The following is a 22,011-nucleotide window of genomic DNA, read 5'->3' on the forward strand; positions in this document are numbered from 1 at the left end:
TAATATATAACACAAATTGCAAAACAGCTAATGTTATTTGAAATATATATTAGAAAGAACCAACATTGTAACAATTCTGTTAGCGATTATTGTTAAGGAGTCAATTCCCAGAGATCCTTTTGTTCTAATTTATTACTTGTGACAACTTTAAGTGTGTGTAATGTTTTGGATACAAATAAGGGAAGCAACTTACGGTGCTCTTCCTCAGCAGCAGCTGTAAGAGCTGTTACCACCTTGATTCCCTCCTGAACAACCTGAAGTTCTGCAGCATTTTCAGGTTTTGATTTTTCTGTTTCCTGCAATTTTCCCACAATGGATGATGCCAAAGAGTGAATATAAGGGTATGACACAGTTTTGTTTGGATGCTGAAAGATGGAGTGCAGTAGCTGGTAGCATTTATACTGTACCTGAAGGGAAAAATCAAATTCACAGTTACAAAAGTGTTATACCTCGGAATACAAGCCATAGTGTTTTAAAACTCACAGTTTGTTGGATAAAATTTCAGGGAGGGAAAAAAATCTGCCTCACAGTGTAAAAAGAAATCAGTTTGCAGAATGCTAACACATAGTAATTCATAGAAGCATTACAACTTGTAACCAAATTAATAACAACAACTAGATCATGCACCCTCTTTCTTTACAACGAATCCTACATCTCCCCAGACTTTTGAGTTAAGGAAAAAATATTCTTTTTGTGTTAAGATTATGTATTAGCACTGTGTCACTGTCAGTGTGTGAAGCTCTGGGTCTGATGCAGAAAAAGGAAATAAAAATGAAATAAAAGGGTTAAGAGTACAGAATATTCTGCAGACAGAATAAAAAAAAATGGCAAAATGTACTGCTGGGCATGGTTTTGTTAACATGTTCGAACCACTCCAAAATACAGCAGATACAGGTAGGACAGAATTAACTGGAGTCAAAACACAAAGCAACTAAACAGGAAATAGGCTAAAATGCCTTCAATATGCTACTGATATTCTTACAACTTCACCAGTACTTACAACAGGATCTTTTGACTCAAGTGTTACTTTAAACTTGTCAATACAACGCTTTTGAAGGCACTCTATGGTAGTAACTTCTGGGCTGGTGGACAGAACGAACACTGTGATAGCGGTAAGCAGGCTCACTTCATCGAGTTCTCGGAGAAGACCATCTGCTATCAATAAAGCAAATTATCTGTCAGATTTGCATTAGGAAGTAATTCTTTGAATTCAAACGTTACAAAGAGGTGGAATAGAAATGTCTAGGTCTCTCTAGGAATCTCTTTTTTTTCTCTCAAATACACAACACTCTGATGCACTGCTATGGTTTGTACCGTTACAAACACTGAGGCCAAAATCATAATTCAGGAGTGGTGACATGCATATTTAGAAATACCAGCACGCTCCTACTCCATTCTTTCTTTGTAGGCAGTGCAATAAATATCTTTGAAAAGCTGCTATGACATGTTGGAATACAACAACCTATTTTGACAATTATATACAATTTGCATTAAAAAACATACATCCTTTTCAGTACGACTGAGGCTTTCGTTCAAATAAATTAATAACAGCGCTATAAACAAATGTTCCACTAACAGCTACAGCTTTGAGATTAAACAGAAGGAATGACAAAAGCCAAAATTCAAAATGGGCAAGCTAAAGAAACAGTACACAGAACACTAGCATGAGGACAAAAAGGTTTTGATTGCCTTTCTTAAACTCTTGTTTTAATTCACTTTGCTGCCAATACAGACATTGGTTTTTGTAAAGAAATCATATGCACTACAACTGACTTTTACGCTTACACTGAAGTTACAACTTCCGTTTATTCCATCACACAGTGTAACTACATTGAGGCATTGTGTAATGCAGGTGTACATCCACAGTTCCACATTTATCCTTTACAGATTGTGACTTCTCATGTCAACTGTAGAGACAGGATGGCATTATAGTTTCAGCAGTACTTACCTGCAGGAGAATTAGTTGGCTATTGATTAGACTTTATTTATATAAGACATGCATAAATGTAATCTAAACAAAATGAACTTGTGCTTACCTTGATCCCAACAGTCGAGTACAGTGACCAAAGCACTGCGCAGAAGATCTGTCCATGCAGTCCGACTCTTCTCTGCTCGAGCCATTGGTGAAGACAAAAGTCCTTTAAGAGCTTGTAGAGATGCAGCAACTGGCAAAGGCAGTTGGCCATCTTGCTCTTTGACTGCAGTTTCTTTAAGTACACCAATAATTAGGTACAAAATAGTAGGAAGAACTGAAACACTTCCTGTAAAACAATGCATATTAATTGCAGTGAAAAGTTCAGGGAGATTTGATATTAAAGAAAAAAAGACACATAATGGGCTACAGATGGAAAAAAGAAATGATATTGTACTATAGAACAATAGTAAGAACTGTTAACTGTTCCATTTGAAGCACACCAGCCCCTGTAAAGGATTCTGTAATAGAGCACAGAAGAAAAAAGAAATTCACAGAGCTGGTAAAGGCAATAGTTTGCATAGAGAATAACACAGATACCTGAGGTGTGAAAGGAGGAGTGCACCAGAAATGGCTTATAATCACCCTGTAGCAGCACTGAAGAATCACGTGTATGAATACAATATTGCTGAGGAAAAAAAGACCTCCTCTTAAAGGCTGGTGTGCATTCAAAATGAATCATGGGGTAAAAGTCAATTAATTTGAAGAACCAACCATAACTACTTAAGAGCAGGTTGCTAATGTTCAAATGATAGCTTTGAGTGAAATTGAACATGATATGTTTGCCTTTTAAATTTAAGTCTGTATAATAAGTTCCAGAACAGAAGATTAAAGTAGGATAGAAGCACGCATCTACTGTACACTCCTCTGTACAAAAGAAATCCATTAATTGCACTGCAACAACACAGTAGAAAAAGAAAAAAGGCTCTTTCAATTGCTTTGGTAACTTCTGTTACCTGACAGTCACAAGCAAATCATGAACCTTTCTGCCATATTTATCCAGTTGAGAAAAGTAGGTAGTAACCAGGTTGCTCAGAAGAGCCCAATAATCTTTCATTTAGTCTTTCCTTGTGATGAAATAGCATACCTTCAGGAGAGCAGATTGCAGGAACATCAGAGAGAATTAGTAATGCTGCTGATACCAGCCTACTTCCATCTTCTGATAGTAACAGATGTTTTCCTGATTGAACTGCAGGGCTACAAGTTAATTTAGGGTTGAGCTGGGGAAGCTGTCTGACAAGAATACAAACACACAACTCCAGTGTTGCAAAGACCAAGGACTTTCCAGGCACCAGTCCTCCTGTATCTTTGCCTTCTCCAAATTCAGGTAGCGTTTCCTTTTCTGCAGCACCATCATCAACTACAACAGAAATAAAAAATATGGCAGAAATCCGCAGGCTGTTCCTTGTTTCCAAAAAGTTTACATTTTAAGACTGTATCATCATCAAATGACAATCTTGACTTGTATATATGTGTGCGCATATGTATTCAGCTTCAACTGGCAAACGTCCATCCTAAATAAGCAATCTGTGCTTTGATTGTGGAAAGGGAGAAGTGGATGCAATAGATTTAGACTTCAAACATGCTGAGGTATCATGCCAACATGATCTTATTTTGTTGTTTTTCTCATTAGCTTTAGAAAGCTATCATCAGAGAAACTGGTGGAATCCAGGTTGTAACAGCTGTGTGTGTGCATGTGCATGCAGAGTCTTTCTATTGCTCTATCACAGAATCACAGAACGGCCAGGGTTGGAAGGGACCTCAAGGATCACAAATCTCCAAACCCCTGCCACATGCAGGGCCACCAACCTCCACATTCAATACTAGACCAGGCTGCCCAGGGCCCCATCCAATCTGGCCTTGAACACCTCCAGGGACAGGGCATCCACAACCTCTCCGGGCAGCTGTTCCAGCACCTCACCACTCTCACAGTAAAGAACTTCCCCATACATCCAACCTAAATCTCCCCTCCCTTAACTTAAAACCATTTCCCCTAGTCCTGCAGTTATCAACCCTTGCAAAGAGCTGATTCCCCTCCTGTTTGTAGGCTCCCTTTAGGTACTGAAAGGCTTCAATGAGGCTTCAATGAGGTCACCCTGCAGCCTTCTTTTCTCCAGGCTGAACAAGCCCAGCTCCCTCAGCCTGACCTCACAGGGAAGGTGCTCCAGTCCCCTGATCATCTTCATGGCTCTCCTCTGGATCCTCTCCCACAGCTCCCTGTCTTTCTTGTACTGGGGGCTCCAGATCTGGACACAGTATTCCAGATGGGACCTCACAAGAGCAGAGTAGAGAGGGACAATCACCTCCCTGTCCCTGCTGGCCACCCCTCTACTACAATTGAACCCCTTTCCTCCATGAATTCCTCCTCCCTGTCACCACACAAGATTATGCCAACTACAGCCTGCAGTTTCTCAGGTTTTTCTCCTCAGTTCTTGCCTCTAGTCCACCAGCATCTGCTATCAAGTCTCTCTGATTTCTGAAGTCAGGCACCTGGGCTGACTTAAGTGAGCCAGAATTAGTCACTAACTGTGAAGAACTTCAATTAAGATACGTGTTGGAATACCAACTCCAAGAATCCTACTTTCCAAGAAAGCATTGCCGTACCCTTAAGAACACATATTCAGCATCTTGTGCCTTACTGTACCTTCCGCACTTCTCCGCTTTTCCTTCACATGTTCCTGAGCTGCAAAAAGAATCAGACGAACAACTTCAAGGGCAGCAAGCTGAATATCAGGTGATTCTCTGGTCAGTATCAGTCGATGCAAAACATTCAGCAGCTCTACAGCCAACTCCTACAGCAAGAAAAATGCTTAATGTATACCCACTTTGATGCAGAAATTTTAGAAACAGACACTCTTTACCAAATGATCAATAACAATTAGAGCAAACTGTATTACTCTTATTGATTTGATTTCTCTAAGGAATACAATAGTACTCTTGGCACAAACACAGGAACTGGCACGTTATTGAAGTCCTATAGCCACTAACAGCAGAATTCAATTCCTTCTTAACTCACGACAATAGGAATACTATCTTGGATTGGGCCTACAGTCCCTCGTGTACGTTTCCTTGGAGGCAGCATCAATAGTTAGCAGAACTTAGACACAGCCACAGGCATCAACTGTGCTGTGTTAGAGAACTGCGTGGCACAAAAGGTGGTATAAAGCTTAATTCAACGAGTAGAGATACTGCTCAAAGTTATGCTTTACATCTGGCTTGTCTGTAAGGTTATCATGCTCAAAATTAGCACTTCACTCTTCTCAAAAACTTCCTTCATTTTTAGGAATAGCACCTGCTTCTGGTCTGTCAGTCAGCCTTACAACCTGCATATAATCTTCGTCTCAAACTTACGCTTAGAACCTTACATCCAGTGTCTTGTTTTATAGATTGTATGAAGGATTAGTCTACAAGATGTTACTTTCCCCATTTTCAAAACTAAAACTATAGTCTATGCATCTAACAGATCTCACTACTGCTCGAGAAGCTTTTTTTTTTTTTCCTTTGGCCTTTACAATCATGTCTAACTTAAAAAAACAGTCCTATAGTCATTTCCAAGCATAAAGCTTGGATTATAGCACTCTCTCTTCTTGAAACATTCTTGTCATTTTCCCTTTTTATTTTGATGAATGCTATTTAGATGTAAAAAAAAATATTTTATATAAAAAGTTCAATGGTCAGAACAAATATAAATAAGAGGAAGACAGTTTTGCAGATATAAGCAGATATGACATTTGTTTCTTAAGAATAAACCACATTTCTCTAAACGTTTACAGCATTATACCACTTATTCTTTGAAAAGAAAAGGTAATTTCAGGAAGACTGGCCCAGTCTTGTCCACTACCAAGTCTGTATGGATGTGAGTGACCTAAATGATAAGGAGCTTCTTCCTAAATCCTTCTAAGTTAGCTTGGGATTCTGATCAATAACACATTACCTGATCACCACCTATCTTAGATCTTGGCCAGGGAACATCAAAGAGAGCCTGCAGGGCATGTAAGCAGGCAATAATGTTCTCCATTGCTGCATCTGATCGAGGAGAGCAGAGAAATTCCACACTAATTCCTGTAAGGATCAAAGAAAACAAATCATAAAATTTTAGAAAGTAATCTAATAGTATGATGAGTGGACATACAAATAGCATTTGCACTTTATATTAAGTGGATTCATTTCCCACTGTTAATATTTTGAGGAAACAACTCTCATAAATAAGTTAAAACAATTTCCAAGTAAAACTTCTGCACTCTAGATCTGATGAATAGGCATTATCGTGGCTTCAGCTGGGACAGAATTTATTTTTCCTTAACAGTGGCTGGTATATGTTTTAGATTTAGGAGGCAAACAATGCTGATAGCACACAAGCATTTTAGTTATTGCTGAGCAGTGCAGAACAGAGTCAAGGAGACTTCGGTTTCTCAGATTTTCATGCTGCCCTGTCAGTGAGGGGACTTGGGAGGCACAAATTGTGGTGTTCAGGACAGCTGAGCCCACCTGGTCTAAGGGATATTCCATCCCGTACAGAATCATGTGGGGAAAAAAAAAAAAAAACGACCTGAAAATGGTGGGAAGTGGGCCAGAGAAGCAACTGCTGTTTCAGTACTGGCTAGTCATTGGTGAGCAGGTGGAGAACAATTGTTTGTGTATCATTTGTTTTGTGTATGATCATTCCTATTATTTTTATTATTATTATTATTCCTTTATTATTCTTTTTCTGCCTCAGTATTTTTTATATCAACATGTGGGCTCTATTTTGTTGTCTTTTTTTTCCCTCCCCAGTTCTCTCCCACATCCCATGGGAAGGAGGAGAGGCGAGTGAGCAAATGACTGTGGTGCTCAGCTAACTGCTGTTTTAAACCACAACAGGCAGAAAAATTCATAACACATACATATAATATTTGCCTAAGTGAATTCATTTATGTAACTAAGAAGAATAACAGAAGTTAACAATAGTTCATAAACTCCAAGGCTGAGGATTTTCCTTCTCATCTTACAGAAATGCTAACAATTAGAACCACCACAGCTGGATCACCAGCTACAAGCAAATTACACGGACCTAAGCTCACACATTCCAGACCACATAAAATTGGTCACTTCTTTCTGAGGTTTCAGGACTCTTTAGATAACATTCTGTGACACTGGAGATAAACTTCATATAAATTCTGATCCATGTTCTCAACTCAGTTTTACAGCTGTAATTGCAAAGTATGTGATGACTTGGTAAACTGATGTCATGGTTTTATGATTTTTGTCATTGGTATTCCACATCACAACATAATATCCCAGTAGAGCACTGGGAGTTAACGAGTTAGTGCTCCACTTCCATGAACTGTTGATTTTCCTAGGTACTTGGTTCTCAGAAGAGAAGAACCATCTATCCCTCAGGACTTCCACTGTTCCGTTTCCATTTTCTGTTCAGAGGGGAAAACTGCTCACAAGTCACGAGTCTGCCCTTCTTTTACAAGTCGTCACTGGGGTACGTGCTTCTTAGCCATCTCACCTTCAGCATTAGAGTAAGGCCTTTGATTTTGGACACAATCACTCTCTCCTTTCATTTGATTTATTAGCTTCAATTCCAATTATATTGTATTATGTTGTGTTATCTTGCCTTCCGATATCATACTTACTAGTATGTAAAGTAGTAAACTAGTTTTTTGTCCCTTAGCTTGTTGCTGTTGTTTTGTTTTTAGGCCTATTTCTCTACTTTTTCCCATTTCTCCCCTTCTCCCTCTCCTGGGGCATGGGTCTGTGGGTCCCATAAACTGTTGACAACTTATCAATGTACACTTAAGAACTGCTGTGCTATAGAAAGTGTCTGTGCTAAAGTTTGTTCACACAATCTGAAATTGCATGTTTACGAGCACAGCAGGAAGCACTTTGGAGTTTGTAGTAGCTAACTATGAGCTAAACATTTGGGAAAATAGATTACAATTATTTCACTAGGACTTAAAATTCACTTGACTATATTTTTCTATGAAACGATCAAAATTCAACAATGCAGTGAAGTGTGAATAATAAAATACTTTTTGCAAACAGCTTTATCAATGAAAAATGATAAACATTCTTGGTATTGCAGAATCAAGACAGATTATACACTAACCCAAAATAAGATGAAACCTGTCAGTATTCACATCCTCAGGAGATTTTACTGAGGGCCTGGTAGAAGAATCTTGACACATTGTAGTTGGGGTGACAGGTCTAGAGAGATTAGCAACTCCTTCATCTGGATCCGCAACAATGAAACCTGTGCTAGTAAGCCATAATGCTGTAGCATAAAGTATCAGAGCCCAGGAGCTGTAGTAATGAGGTCTGGCACTTTCTATGGTCTCTGCCGTATAAAATGCACCACCTACAAAAAGAAAAGTTACGTTTCAAGGATATATTTTTTCTTCTTTCAAATGTGGAATACTGAAATTTAGGCTAAAAATGGAAATCTATTTTGATTTACTTGAATGGAACACAATTATCTTTTCCTTCTTTCAACCATAAAAATATCCAACCAACACAGATACTGAACAAACTACTTTTCACATCACTGAAAGCTCTTTCCTCATAAGCAAACTTTATTTATATTTAAGTACACAAGTATGTGCATTCTCTACGCAATGTTATCTTATTGAAAGCTAACACAAGTCAGCTAGGACATCAATGATTGCAAGTGAGCTATGAAAAGAAAATTTATTCACCTCCTTACCTTCAGCAGGCAGTTGTGATGCATATTCTGAAGGCAAATTTAAGAGAGCAAAATCCTGAAGTGCAGCAAGCCAGAGTTTGCTCAGTGTTCCAAGATCTGCCTGTACTAAGTCCACAAGACCACTGGCTGAAGATGTTACATCTCGGTAGCTTTCTTCTGCAGAGTTCGCAGTTTTCAAGGAGTAATTGTGCAAATCACTTCGATTTTTTTGCTTTTCAATTGCAACTATGTAAACCTGTTTATATAGTTGGAGAAACATTTACAATATTAATACTTGGAAAGCTACCAAGATGCTTGGCTCAACAGTCGGTCATGATAAGATTTCCTAGAATCTGTCCCTGCTTCAAGTCTAGTAGGTGTAGATTACTTGATTACAGGTCACAAAAACTTACCCCCAGTTTATTTTGTAGTAGTTTCTCATATCTCAAATCCACTAGAAAGCTGAAGAGACTCTCTTACTTTAGAGATTTCCTGTGGCTGTTATGTATAGATAAAAAAAATCTACACGCGTTCACTTTGAAAAGTTAACATAATCCCAGAATTGCAGGGGTTGGAAGGGACCTCTGGAGATCACCAAGTCCAACTCCCTGCTAAAGTAAGTTCCCAACAGTAGGTTGCACAGAAAGCCTCCAGGTGGGTTCTGAATTTCACTAGAGGAGACTCCACAACCTCTCCAGGCAGCCTGCTCCAGTGCTGTCACCTTTAAAGCAGGTAAGTTTTTTTCATAGTGTTCAGATTGAACTTCCTGTGTTTCAATTTATGCCCATTAACTCTTACAACATCATGACTAACACTAAATCCAGTCTGAATTCTGCCTGAGCTTCTGACCAGTGAAACAATTATTGTTATATGCCAGTAAAAAAACTTCTCTTTGTAATCATTTTAAATTGATAAAAGGCACCTTGTCCTGAATAGATAAAAGAAGCTGATCTACTTAAAACTCTAGTGTAACATATTTTCAAGAATTTTATTCCCCTTTGCTAGCTTTTCTCCGATGGTATCCCTTTTTTGCTAACATATCCTTTCTCCACTATAGACACCAGAAGATGTGTGCGTTTCTATAAATTGTCAAATAAATGCCATCTATTGCCCGCTCTCTTCAAAACATCCCTCTGCTTACACAAATACCATATCAACCACGTGATCCTATTTAGCTGGTTATCCATTCCCTCCATCAAGTTCATCATCAGCACTTTCTCAGACATCTTTTAGAGGTTATATATATTGTCACATTTTTATTTTTAAATACCTAACCTTGCATTTACGTATATTAAAATAAGCATTCATGTGAGCTGACTTTAAGGCAGCTAGCCAAGACAGTACTGAACTGACATTGCTGAAAGAGCTACCTGTATAAAATTAAATAGCAAATGAAAGAGATAACTATTTACAACTACCTTACCATAACAATTTATACCACATCAATTTAAAATTAACAGCAAAACATCACAAGATGTAAGAATTCTATGAATCTGTGATTCTATGAAATACTATGAAATACAGTATAATACTACGTGTGTAGAATTACACAGCAGTGCCACTGTCAAGCTTACCAAGCATTTCGTTCATTATATTTATTTTTCAACTTGGCTTAGGCTGGTGTTTATGTACTATTAGAGATATATTTAGAGATAGCAAAGCATAGCAAAGAACAAACTTCTATTTAATGAAGCATGTATTTTGATCTTTGAAACAATTCTGTCTGAAAGGTTCTAATCCACCTACCAAAAATCAAGACTACTGTTACAGAGTTATCACACTAACCTCTGCCCAGGCCTTAAGCACAGCCAATGTCTCCATAGTTGAGGTGCTTTCATTATACTGTTGACTTTGTGTCTCCTTCCCAGCTTGCACTTTGACCAAAGAGGATACAAGCAACTGGTGAACCCTTCGAAGATCATTGAGATCACTTACTACACCACTTGCTATCCAGGCACTGCACACCTAGCATTGTAAAAGTTAGTTAGAAACAAGACAAATGCCACTAGATACTCCTTTTTCCCCCATCTGTAAAATGTCAAACTTTTTTCATTTTTATTGAGATATAATTATCTCTCAGACAATAACCAGTGTTAAATTGAATTACAGTTCAGCATATATAAGTAACAAAAGCCAAAAACAGTAGGAGGGATGAATTAAATAACTGAAGTATTAGCCGCTACAAAAGTTTCCCAAAAGATTCTGAAGTGCACTAAAAATCTGGGATGCTATAATATACAGGTAACCTGCATGACATTATTTTGTTTGTCTTGAGAATTTGAGACTACGTGATTTAATGTTTCCCTTTTCTTGTGTGATGTATCAAGCAAAAAGAAAATTTCAGAGGGTCTATTACCTAAGACTTCTGACTTTCAACACTTGCCTGACATGCTTTTGCTGTGACATCAGGAGGAGTTTCTGGAGCAAAGGCAGGCCTAAGTGCTGCTCCAACCTAAAAAGAAGTTATACAACATTTAATACACACGAAACAGCTAAGTAAAGAATAATTTTCCATAGCCAAGCTTTGCTGCAATTTTCTTTATAAAACATAGTTTCCTGTTTCATTTTTCACTTTTTTGGTGAGATTCAAGAACAAGGAGACAATTGCATTCATACTTTTTATGCTGTTTGATTTGCTTACATGGAAAGCATAGCTCCTTGAAAGGAGTGCTCAAAGTAATTCCTTTTCTTTGCACAGTCTAAAATTGAAATAGAATCCTCTTCCTTCCTGAGTTCTTAACTTGATGAATAGCACTCAAAAAAAAAACCAACCAACCAAACAAAAACAAAACCACTGCTCCAAACCACTACTGACTTGCAAGACATCAAGTGACATTTCCTTACTCAAAAAAAAAAAAAAAAAAGAAAGAAAGAAAGAAAGAAACAGCTTCACAAAGTGAAAGAAGAAGAAAACATAAACTCCATTTATCTAATAAAGAACACACCAGGTTACAGAGATTTCACCTACTGTCATTGATAAGCTATTTTCTAGTGAAAATTTCACTTGCTGATTTAGATGACAATGGAACATTCAGACTTAAGCCAGATGCTTTTTAGAATGAAATTATAAAGTATAATAGATTATGTAAACTATGTCAAGTGCAATGGCACCATCCTCACTGATACCATCAGCCTCTGCAGTGGTTTATATACATGTATATATATAAAATAAGTAAGTACTACTACAAATGTTGGTCCTTATAATTTATGAAACTAAACTCTAGAATTGATCCCTGAGTAAATTCAGGCCTTCAGTTCAGTTATGTCATTTTTAGAGTCTCTTACTGGGTGAATTAAGTTCACCCAGAACTTACAGAAAAATTTTAGTGATCACTGTCTACATCATTTTATGGACATACTGAAAGAGTTCTATTTTGAGTTGACATTGAAAATGAAATGTCAATGTGTTGTTTGTCAAAAGCCAAATGATAAATCAATTGAGATTTTTGCAAAAAGCCTGCTGAAGATAAGTACACTTAGCTGGTGATGTGTCTCAGCATATTACAGGTATAGGAATTATGAGCGTTTGTTGTTAGTTTATGAAAACAAATGAAAAATAGTTGTTTTTAATTACAGGTAATGATAGTTTCTTAAGATCCTCTAAAATTCAGAATTCATTTAAGGAAGTTCTGAACAAGACTTCAGGATATCACTAATTAAATCTGGATAAATGCTCCACTACCCACCTATTCTTAGTTGTTATTATAGAAAACATTAGACAATAGCAACGATGCTTACATTGGCTTGATATTGCTCCAGAATTAGATGACCTGGAAACTCTGGTTCTGGAACAGTTGCAAACTTTCTAACAACAATTTGCAATGTTTGAAGCCCAGAAAGACGAAGTTGATCACTATGATCTGTGGCAGCCATAAAAGCCATTCGGATCAAGTCAGCTAAATGCAATACTAAAAAGTCATCTGAAATAAGAAAAAAAAACAGTTTCAAAACATTTAAATATACACACAACGTATTTCATAATATTGCTCCCAACATTTTCCAAATCTGTATTTTACATTTTACAACACATTAAAGTTTAACTTAGAGCATTTTACATATACAACTTTACTTGGATGCTTCATACTAGCTGATTTAGGGAACTTTCTTTTTCAGCTTAAACTGTAGTGTGTAAGCACGTATGAGACAGATTTTCTAGTTGGTTTGTTTTTTTAATTATTATTTATTTATTTGGAAAACATTTCTAAATAAACACAGAGAAGTACTGAAAATTGACACTTTTTTTTCATATTCCCAGGTAGCCAAATTGCATCGTGGCAAACTGGTGCCAGCTATCACTTCTGATTGCCAATGCTTATGCAGAAATAATAGCTCCATACACATTTGCCACAGTGCTATAACCAGAAAAATGACTATAGATGCTGCAGTGACACACCACTATTTTGACTAATTGAAGTGGTTCTACACCTTAATCAATGTACTCTTCTAACTGCAGTACAAACAACACATTTATGATGAATCTGATTAAGATGCAAAAAGTGAACACTTAGTTTAAGCATATTTTGCATTCTCTGAAATTCTTTCAGTGCTTCAGATGTACCTCTCGAATCACGTTGTTTCCTTTCCTGAGCCAAAGTCATGTCAAAGTGGGCACTGCCTGCATTTTCACACTGGTTTATAATTTTACAAACACATTCTGCTGCAAAAACCCTGGTGGACCACCGTGGATTACTGAAAGGATGGAACCTCTCGTCACTTTCAGATGTTAATATGGATGCATCATCCACTTTGGCAGTTTCTTCTTCTTGAGTGGTATCTATTGATGCTACTGTATTGAAATCTGTTGTTAAGACACAGGAGAAAAAAAAAAAAAAAAAGAAGAAAAATAGTTAATTTTATTTTTTTTACTTCAGCTAAAAATTACAGAAGGATTTATAAGAGAATCGCTTTAAAGTCTGTCTGCAGCCTCCACCAACTCACTATGAATCTCTTCAATTTCATTGTCTGAAAGTCAATGCTAGAATTAAAAATAAAGTGCACCAAGGCTGTCTTCACATCTTTAGTACTACCTGCTGGAAAGTAAGATCAGTATGATGAAAGTAAACAAAGAACTGCAGGAAAGAAGTGAAGGAAAAAAATATTTTAAAATAAATGACACATATGAAACTACTGCCCTTTCAAATGCAAAGAAGTTTCTCTTCTTTATCACAGATTGGGAGAGAGCAATAGAGAAAGAGAGGAGAAAAAAATCTTTTCACAATATTCAGCACAATAATTAATCCCATCTGCTTGGAATGTTCATTAACATATGAACATTCTGATTTCTGTTATGGTCTCTGTCGTTCCTATCATCCACAGAATAGATGGTCTGAGTATTTTTCTTGTAGGTACTTGCACAGGATTCACAAGCTCAGATGTATTATGCTTCCCGTCCTGTTATGGAAATAAGTTAACACTAGGACAATAATACAGCTAGAATATCATCACAGAAGACATACTAAAATGTTTATAGAAACATCTTCAATAGTGAAAAGGCAATACAAATGGAAGAAGTCACTCCTTCTGAAAGAATTAAGTTACCTTTAACTTAACACTAGACCTTTGACCAGTGTTTCATTATGGAGGATGATACATTCATGAACATTCAAGAAGAATACTTTTCTTCAGTGACATAATGTACTGTTGCTGGCTTTGTTTTTATTGTATTCTGAACTGAAGTCAATTAGTACTTACCAGCTGAGGCAGCAAGAACATCTTTACAAAGCTTCAGCCAAAAAGAGAGTTTCTCAACTGCCATTGAAGTAAGCATATGACTCAGAGTCTCTTTGATATCCTGGCACAATCTTTGATCCAATTCTTTGTCCAGCAAGCCCAGCAATGCCCCCTCCAGGCCTATTTCTCTGATATTAATATCTGCAAAGAACAACGTGAGATTAATGTTGTTCATCCCAAAACTAAGTAATGACCACAGAAACCCTAGTCAAGGCTGCACAGAGTAGCTTGACAAGCCTCTAGTTATTAAATATTTTTGAAATAATAATCTATATTGCTTTAATGCCATGTCTAAGCCACCTGGGTACAAAACCAACTTTGAACTTTTACAGATGATACTACCAATAGGAAAAGTTATCCCAGAGAAAATGACAAGAATCCTATTCCAAATTTTGCAGCACTACAATCAGCACAGCATCTGAGCTCCTGAAAAAGAATGTTCGAAAACCTACATTTTTATTATTACTCATCTTCTGAAAATTTGCAAACCAGTGTGAATTGAAATCCAAAGTGAAATAATTTATCACCACCACATGCTCATAGAAGGGTACATACAGATGATCACTTTCAGACCTCTTAGCAAAAAAAAGAAAAAAAAAAAGAACAACAACAACAACAACCCAACAATAAAAACAACAAAAACTGCTCCAAAACCCCAAGATAGTTAAAAATTCTAGGGACACCTGATAATCATTACTTAACTAATTCTCAGAACTTTCATCAAAAATTCTTGTATACCTTCTCAAAGTGACAGATTTTTAGTTTAGAAAGAGATTTATATATGAAAATAAAACTAATTATGAAAACCGTGTAAGGTGTGTAAGGACTACAAAGCCAGGTGTTTGAGAAGCAGGAATATGAAGCTATGGGGTAGTCAGGGTTCAATTTTTTTGGAACTGCATTTTCCTCTTCTAGATTAACGACCCTTACTATCTACAATAAATGAAAAACAAAAGTATATTAATTTTATCACCCAGAAGGGTTTGGATGCTTCCAAAATATATAGAAAACTGAAGAAAAAAAACTTTTGGGGTTCAAGACTTCAACAAGAACATAGCAAAGTTTTCATAACCATAGTAGAATGTGTTTAAAATTCATTATGAGTGTGTCAAGCTCTTGGATCTCTTCAGTACAGTACCTGGAGTAAAGTCTTCTCTGCTCTCTTTAACTAATGCAACAGCGTATTCTGATACCTCAGCAGCTTCTCTTTGCACAAGCTGCCGCAAGCAAGCTACTGCTGCACGTCTCAATAACAAGTATGAGCTACAGAGATTCACCTGAAACACGCAAAAAGAAACAGTGAGATGGCTAACAAGCCTTTACAGTCATACCTCTGTAAGGCCAGTGATTCCTGAATAATTACAGTGGTGAAAATAAGTGAAATCAGTAAGCAGGGAACTGATGCTAATTTTCCTCAGCTGCCTTTCTTTCTTTCTTTTTTTTTTTAAACTCAAATGAAAGATTTTGTAACTTCTACAATGAATTATAATATATTAGTATTTTAAATACTTTCTCTCTAAATGTAACTTACAAGAAAGTTTTAGGGCCAGATTAAATTCCTATTGATATCAGTAGAAAGGTGCCATTAACTTCAATGACAGCTGAATTACAGTCTCAAAGTACAAATGTATTCCTTAACCAAAGTATACATAATGGGTTTGAAATCTCAATGCAAGAGAAATATACTTAAATCACCTTCCTGAGTAACTAGGTATACTCCAGTGTAAACAAGGGTGAGCCAATTGACTAGACTTTAGTAAATTTGAACTCCATGCCTACAAGGATGTTTATAAGAAAGAACAAAATACACGGCTGCAAAATCCATCACAAAAAAATATTATACTCTCAAATTACATTAAATTATTCTAGAAAAGGTGAGAGGAAGGGTAGGAGTTACTGGTGAATGCATCATACTGAGACAAATCAGCTGTCCTGAGCAGTTTCTAGGAAAAGCAGTTTATATCATCATATTTTTTAACATCACCAGCTTAGCGTTTGTTTGCTATTTAATACTAAAAAATACATGAGAATAGATTCATTAATACAGGAACAAGAAAAACCTCTTAAACAATCAAAACAAAACAAAACCAACATCTAGAGAAAAAAAATTCACAGCCTCAATGTTTTTTGTTAGAGTAGAGCATTTTGCCTCTTTAATTTGCTTACACGCAGCTTTAAGATCTTTCGGATGGGGATGCCAAAGATTAATGAACCAGCTATGTGGTCACGCATTGGCTACACCAATATTTAAGGAACTTGTTCTAATTTAACCTTGGGTTACAACTAAAAAAAAAAAAAAAAGGAATGCATTCCAGCTAATCAATTGTGTACCCTTGTGGAAATTGTGCAAAGCTGCAACTGAGTAAAAGTCATCACAATTCTTTAACTAAAACTGACAGAGCTGAGTGTCTGCTGCAGAGAAACCTTGCAGTATGGTCATGCTGCTCACTAGTCAGCAACAGGTCAACATATGTTAGTCAAAGTAACTAACATACATTAGTTAACACATTGTTTTAAATAACAACTTCAGTACACAAAGAATAAGTGGTACAGAATTTCAGCTTTGTTATTTCACAAAACTAAGTGTCATCTTACGAATTTTCATGCATGCACTCAAATCTACAACACTCCAAATAATATATTCAATGCACATGTAGATAGAAGTGCATACTTCTAAAGGAAAAGTAACCTGACTCTGTAAGTATTTTTGCAAAATACTTCCATTGAAACAGTAAAAACAAAAAATGAGGCTTTTAGTGGAACATTTATGCAAGCAGGCTACACATTCTACTGCCAGTTGGACGTGCATAATTTGCATGCTCATTTTTAAAAGGGAAAAAAAAGAGGATTTGATTCAAGCCCAGGACACAGCAAGATGCACATTTTTCATCTCTCTCATTCTCCCACAGTCTGAGTAGGACATGACTAAACAAGACACAGCAATGCAAGCACCACATACAAATTTAAATGAACAAATTGTTTCCTTTCCACACTGAACACGTTAAGATTAAAATGATGCCTAACTCAGCACATAAATGAAATATAAGTGTGTCATTTGCAGAAAGTTAGGAAGGTTAGGGTGAAGATCCTATGTCAACTGACATGCTAAAAGAAATCACATTAAAATGGTTAAAAGGAAAAGAGAAATGATGAAATATAAAAACAACACTGCAAACTGCTAAAGTTCAGGATTAACAAGGCACAGAGACCTACCAACACAGAATTATCCAACAAGATTTCCTGCACAAAAACAAATGACAAACCAGTCATGACAAAACCAAAAATATAAATATCAGTGATACCAACCACACAAGGAGATCGTTACGTGTAAAATCAATATATATTAAAGTTCAGAATGTTATGTCAAACATGCCAAAAACCTATTTTGCTTGATTCAGTTATATTTTACATTAAAAACTGTAAATCACAAGCCAGTTGTGCTTAAAATTAGCGTTTAAAGGGACCAGAACTACGACAACATACTGACATATCAATGTTTTCAAAATATCTTCATCATCTAACAGCTGAAAATTAATGTTCAGTACATCATAAACTTCCACAGACAAGGTCTCTGGAAGTCTGTATTTTAAAAAAATTGTTAGAGCTAATGGTAGGCATGATGAAAAGCGTATAATTTCTACTCTGTTGGAGCAAAGAGCTCAACTGATATGATAAGCATCTGTCAGATGCAAAGTCTCATGGAAAAAGATCAAATTGACAAACAAGGGATATTTGAAGAAGCTGTAGAAGAGCTGCTAGTAATGACAGACGTACACAAACAAACACATACACAATAAGAAGAAAAAAAAGTGGTGAAGCCTTTGCCTGAGTCATGTTTTATCAGTGCTAAAATAGTCACAAGATCAATGGCCTAAATACTTCGGAGTCCTGAGAGATGTCTTGGTCTAGGGGATGGAAACACAGGTGGAAGAGGTAGCTTGCAGCTGCCACATCAGTTATATTGACAAGCCTAATGCAAGCGTGTTTGAAATAAGACATTTTCTGGAAATCACAGGGGAAGAGGATAGAGAAGCAAGTTTAAAGATCACTTATCTGACCACAGATCCTTTACTTTTCTTATTTTTCTGTCTTAAATAAATAATGGTGAATATTCACAGTATCTCATATCTAGCTTTAACTCTTGCCTTCAAAGACTCCAAAATACAGGGCGTCACACCTTGTTCATGACATGTAAAAATTTGCACTTACAGATAATGACTTGCCAAAAGTCACCCTGCATGCCAAGTACAGTCAAAGGCAGATCTCAGGGCCAATTCAATGACTTGCTCTGCTTCCCTACCTAGATGGAGATGCAGCAAGAGGAAACTCCGTGGGAAAGATGGTGAGTTTTGTAAATGTGTAAGTTTGCTTGTGCAACCATCTTCTCACAGATCTGCAAAGCACATACTCAAACATTTTCTGCTTCTAACACTCATGAATGGCATTTCCTCAACCGTCAGAATCAGCAACACTGGTTTTAGTTCTGTAACAAGTTTCTTACAATGAGAAAAGTCTGTCCATTTAAGACCACTGACTTCAGTGAAATCCTCTCCTGTACAATTGATAACTTCTGGGATAAAGATGAACATCGACACTTCTACAGATGCACAAACACATATACAGAAGCAAGGAAACACGCTTCTTCTTAATTTAGTAATACATATCATATAAAAATTCATAAGGTACACTATTTGGTACTTTGAGGCAATTTGTAAATTTGACAGTTTGACAGTTATGTCATACATACAGGAAGACTTCTTTATGACCTCCTCTTAATTTGGAGCTACTTATTATTAGTTAAAGAGATCAGACTGTACATGGAAGCAGACTGCAAACTCCATGGACATTCCAATGATCCCAAATGCTAACACATCCTTTGTGCAAGAGAATGAATCAAGTGATTTGTTATGACTCTATCAATGTAAAAACAAAAACAAAAAAAACAAAAAAACAAAAAACAAACAAAAAAAACCCCTGCACTTTACCCAGAAAAAATTGTAGCTGTTTTATGTTAAAAGAAAGAACACTTCAGATAAGTTTCAGTTCTTTTGTAACCAGCAAATTTCATGCTTAAGTCAATGTGAGGCTAAAAGAATTTGTCCTTCCAAGTGTTTCCAGCCTCCCACAATCACGTTTATCATGTTTGCACTCAAGCAAAATTAAGATAAGTAGAAGGTGTCTGAACTTTATACAAAGCCAATATATGGTCTATATGGCTACTATTGATACACAAATGCTAATTAGGGGGAAATACAAATAAGAATGGTGATAGACAACATAAATTTGAAAAACAAACAACAAACAAACAAAACAACAATCATTTTATTGTCTTTTCTGTTTTGTTTTTTTTTGTTGTTGTTGTTCAGCTCTGATTTACAGGGATATTAGATGGAGTTTTATTTACAAACAAACAACAGCAAAAAACCCTAGATCCTAAAAAGACACAATTAACTAATAGCTACTGGAAAAATATTGTTGTTTTCTTGATAGAACTAAGTGTTTGGGAACAGCAGCTATTAAAAATGCACTTTGGGGTAAATAAATAAATAAATAGCTGGAAATAAAAAAAAACCCACCTCTTCTATCAAATAGTGCTTATTTATCTCAAATACCTAGTTTCAGACTATTACTTGTGTCTAAAAGAGCTATACTGACTACCAAGAAGTTAACACTCTAAATAATTAGTCCTACAGAAATTACAAAATAGAGGAATCTACAGTTTTTCACCATCATTAAAAATGATTACTGAGAACTGTTGTGGTTCATTAGTACACGCACTGACGATTTCTATCCCTCCTTCCCCCCCCCAAAGACAAAATAGCTGATAAAAATCCAGTGCAGAAATGGATGGTATTTTCTGCCAGATAGTTGGATTCAATAAGAACACACTTTCAAGTAGTTCAGAAGAACAAGATTTCTACAGAATGTGCTCTCATTAAGATGGAGCAGAAACTGAGTATATAATTAAAAACACAGAGAATACATGCCTATAGGGGATATGAAACATCCCACCATCACAACGATCAGTTACGCCAGTTAAGAAAACTTCTGCATTTTTAAAGCATTTCTGAACACAAGATTTTAAAATATAGCTAGCATCGTATTGATATGGATGAGTAAACATGTACTCACACATAGGCAGCTTACAAGGCTGGACAAGTTGACATGTCGAGGAGCAAACATGTGAAGCTGCTGAAGGCAAGAGATGGCTTGAGCCTGAACAAGGCAGTCAGGATTATCTTGCATCACTGCACAGCCCAGGAGACAGGAAGTTCTTAAGGCTGAAACTGTAGCACTGCTGCCTATATTCAGAAAAAAAAAAAAAAAAAAAAAAAAAAAAAAAAAAAACCCACCCCACACGTTAATTTTGTTCATTTGTTCTTTAAAAACATCTACTTCTCTTTCAAAACACGATAACTCATCTTTTTTCCTAAGCCACCCGTTACTCATCCCTTTGAAGAACATTGCCTATATCTGTTATACTCTGATATCATTGCCCTGAGGGATATCACACTCAGGAAATTTCAGTGTTCAGGTTACCTGAACAAAAAATCTTTTACTTGCACCAGTAAAATATGCACCACTAACCAGTGAAATTTTACAAATCTGCATCACAGCTACGACACAGACTGGCTCCAAACTCTTTGAGTATCTTCCATTTGAGCTTTGAATACCTTCTATTTTCATGCTAAACGTAAGAATTATCAGCCAAGACACAGCTTGGAGAGCCGTTCCAAAGCAAGGAAAAGATGTCAAAAGGAAACACTGTTTTTGGAAGAACAGTAGTCATCTTGATTGCATGAGCTCATGGCCTGTGGAATACTGTCCGCAAGAAAGAAAAAACTCAATATTTGCATATTAGATTCTAATTATACATTCGAATAGTATTTAATAGCTTTGTTGCTAAACCAAAAAAGGCTGACAATATTGTACATTGCTCACCTTGCAACTCAGGGCCCAGTGTGGTAATAAGTGCATTTAAACAGCGACCAAGGCTTTGGTGAACTTCAGTGTATGTAGGAGGCACAGTCAGCAGCAACATGAGAACAAGAGATAAGGTAGGTTCCACATGCACATAGTACAAGGGGCCAGCTAAATCTACTATCAGAGACAGAGAGTGTAGTGCCCATGCCTATGAAATAAAAGAAGCAGTCACATAACATAAGTCTGATGAACAAAACCTTTTAAAAATTTGATAGTTCAAAGAAATTCAATTTATAAATGTAACAAAAGTTGCACTTTTAGGTTACAAAGAGGCAAATTGAGAGGTGTTAGAAAGAATTTTCAATAATCACGTGTTCAATTTTGAATGTATTTATATATATATATATATTTTAGGAACTTGTTATGCAATGAAAGAACTGTTTTAAAATTGTCCTTGTTTATTAAAAAATAAATTAATAGTAAATTAATTTATTAGTGAGTATTATTCCTCAGATACACTGTTTGTAAAACATTTTATAGTTCCACGTACAAGAACAATAGTTAACAAAGTTAATATAACAGAGCAGTTGAAACATTTTGGCTACTGGTGCAAAGTAATTGAGATCAAATCTGTTTCACGTCAACATACAGTGCTACTTTAAGTAAACACACTGTAGAGGAGGTTACAAAAATTTTTTAAGACTTACACAAACGCAAA

General features: G+C 36.3%; 1 protein-coding gene across 8 annotated transcripts in view; it reads right to left on the bottom strand.

Moving 5' to 3' along the window:
* The window catches only part of HEATR5A (HEAT repeat containing 5A), a 58,634-nt gene that overhangs the window by 1,582 nt on the left and 35,041 nt on the right, over window positions 1–22,011 (bottom strand). For 6 of the 8 annotated variants that reach the window (XM_048949259.1, XM_048949261.1, XM_048949260.1 and 3 more), the window contains 17 exons: window positions 21,312–21,501; window positions 20,502–20,671; window positions 17,583–17,609; window positions 15,508–15,646; window positions 14,331–14,510; window positions 13,198–13,437; window positions 12,378–12,559; window positions 11,023–11,091; window positions 10,425–10,604; window positions 8,661–8,895; window positions 8,067–8,315; window positions 5,907–6,034; window positions 4,617–4,764; window positions 3,060–3,332; window positions 2,037–2,261; window positions 1,001–1,155; window positions 194–407 (listed from right to left, as the gene is read on the bottom strand). In XM_048949259.1, coding sequence (XP_048805216.1) covers window positions 194–407; window positions 1,001–1,155; window positions 2,037–2,261; window positions 3,060–3,332; window positions 4,617–4,764; window positions 5,907–6,034; window positions 8,067–8,315; window positions 8,661–8,895; window positions 10,425–10,604; window positions 11,023–11,091; window positions 12,378–12,559; window positions 13,198–13,437; window positions 14,331–14,510; window positions 15,508–15,646; window positions 17,583–17,609; window positions 20,502–20,671; window positions 21,312–21,501 — 3,004 coding nt within the window. The remainder of the gene's footprint in view (window positions 1–193; window positions 408–1,000; window positions 1,156–2,036; window positions 2,262–3,059; window positions 3,333–4,616; window positions 4,765–5,906; window positions 6,035–8,066; window positions 8,316–8,660; window positions 8,896–10,424; window positions 10,605–11,022; window positions 11,092–12,377; window positions 12,560–13,197; window positions 13,438–14,330; window positions 14,511–15,507; window positions 15,647–17,582; window positions 17,610–20,501; window positions 20,672–21,311; window positions 21,502–22,011) is intronic. The other 2 variants (XM_048949265.1, XM_048949266.1) reach the window with 2 other exon arrangements.

Source organism: Lagopus muta, chromosome 6, assembly GCF_023343835.1.
Source record: "Lagopus muta isolate bLagMut1 chromosome 6, bLagMut1 primary, whole genome shotgun sequence".
Taxonomy (NCBI): domain Eukaryota; kingdom Metazoa; phylum Chordata; class Aves; order Galliformes; family Phasianidae; genus Lagopus; species Lagopus muta.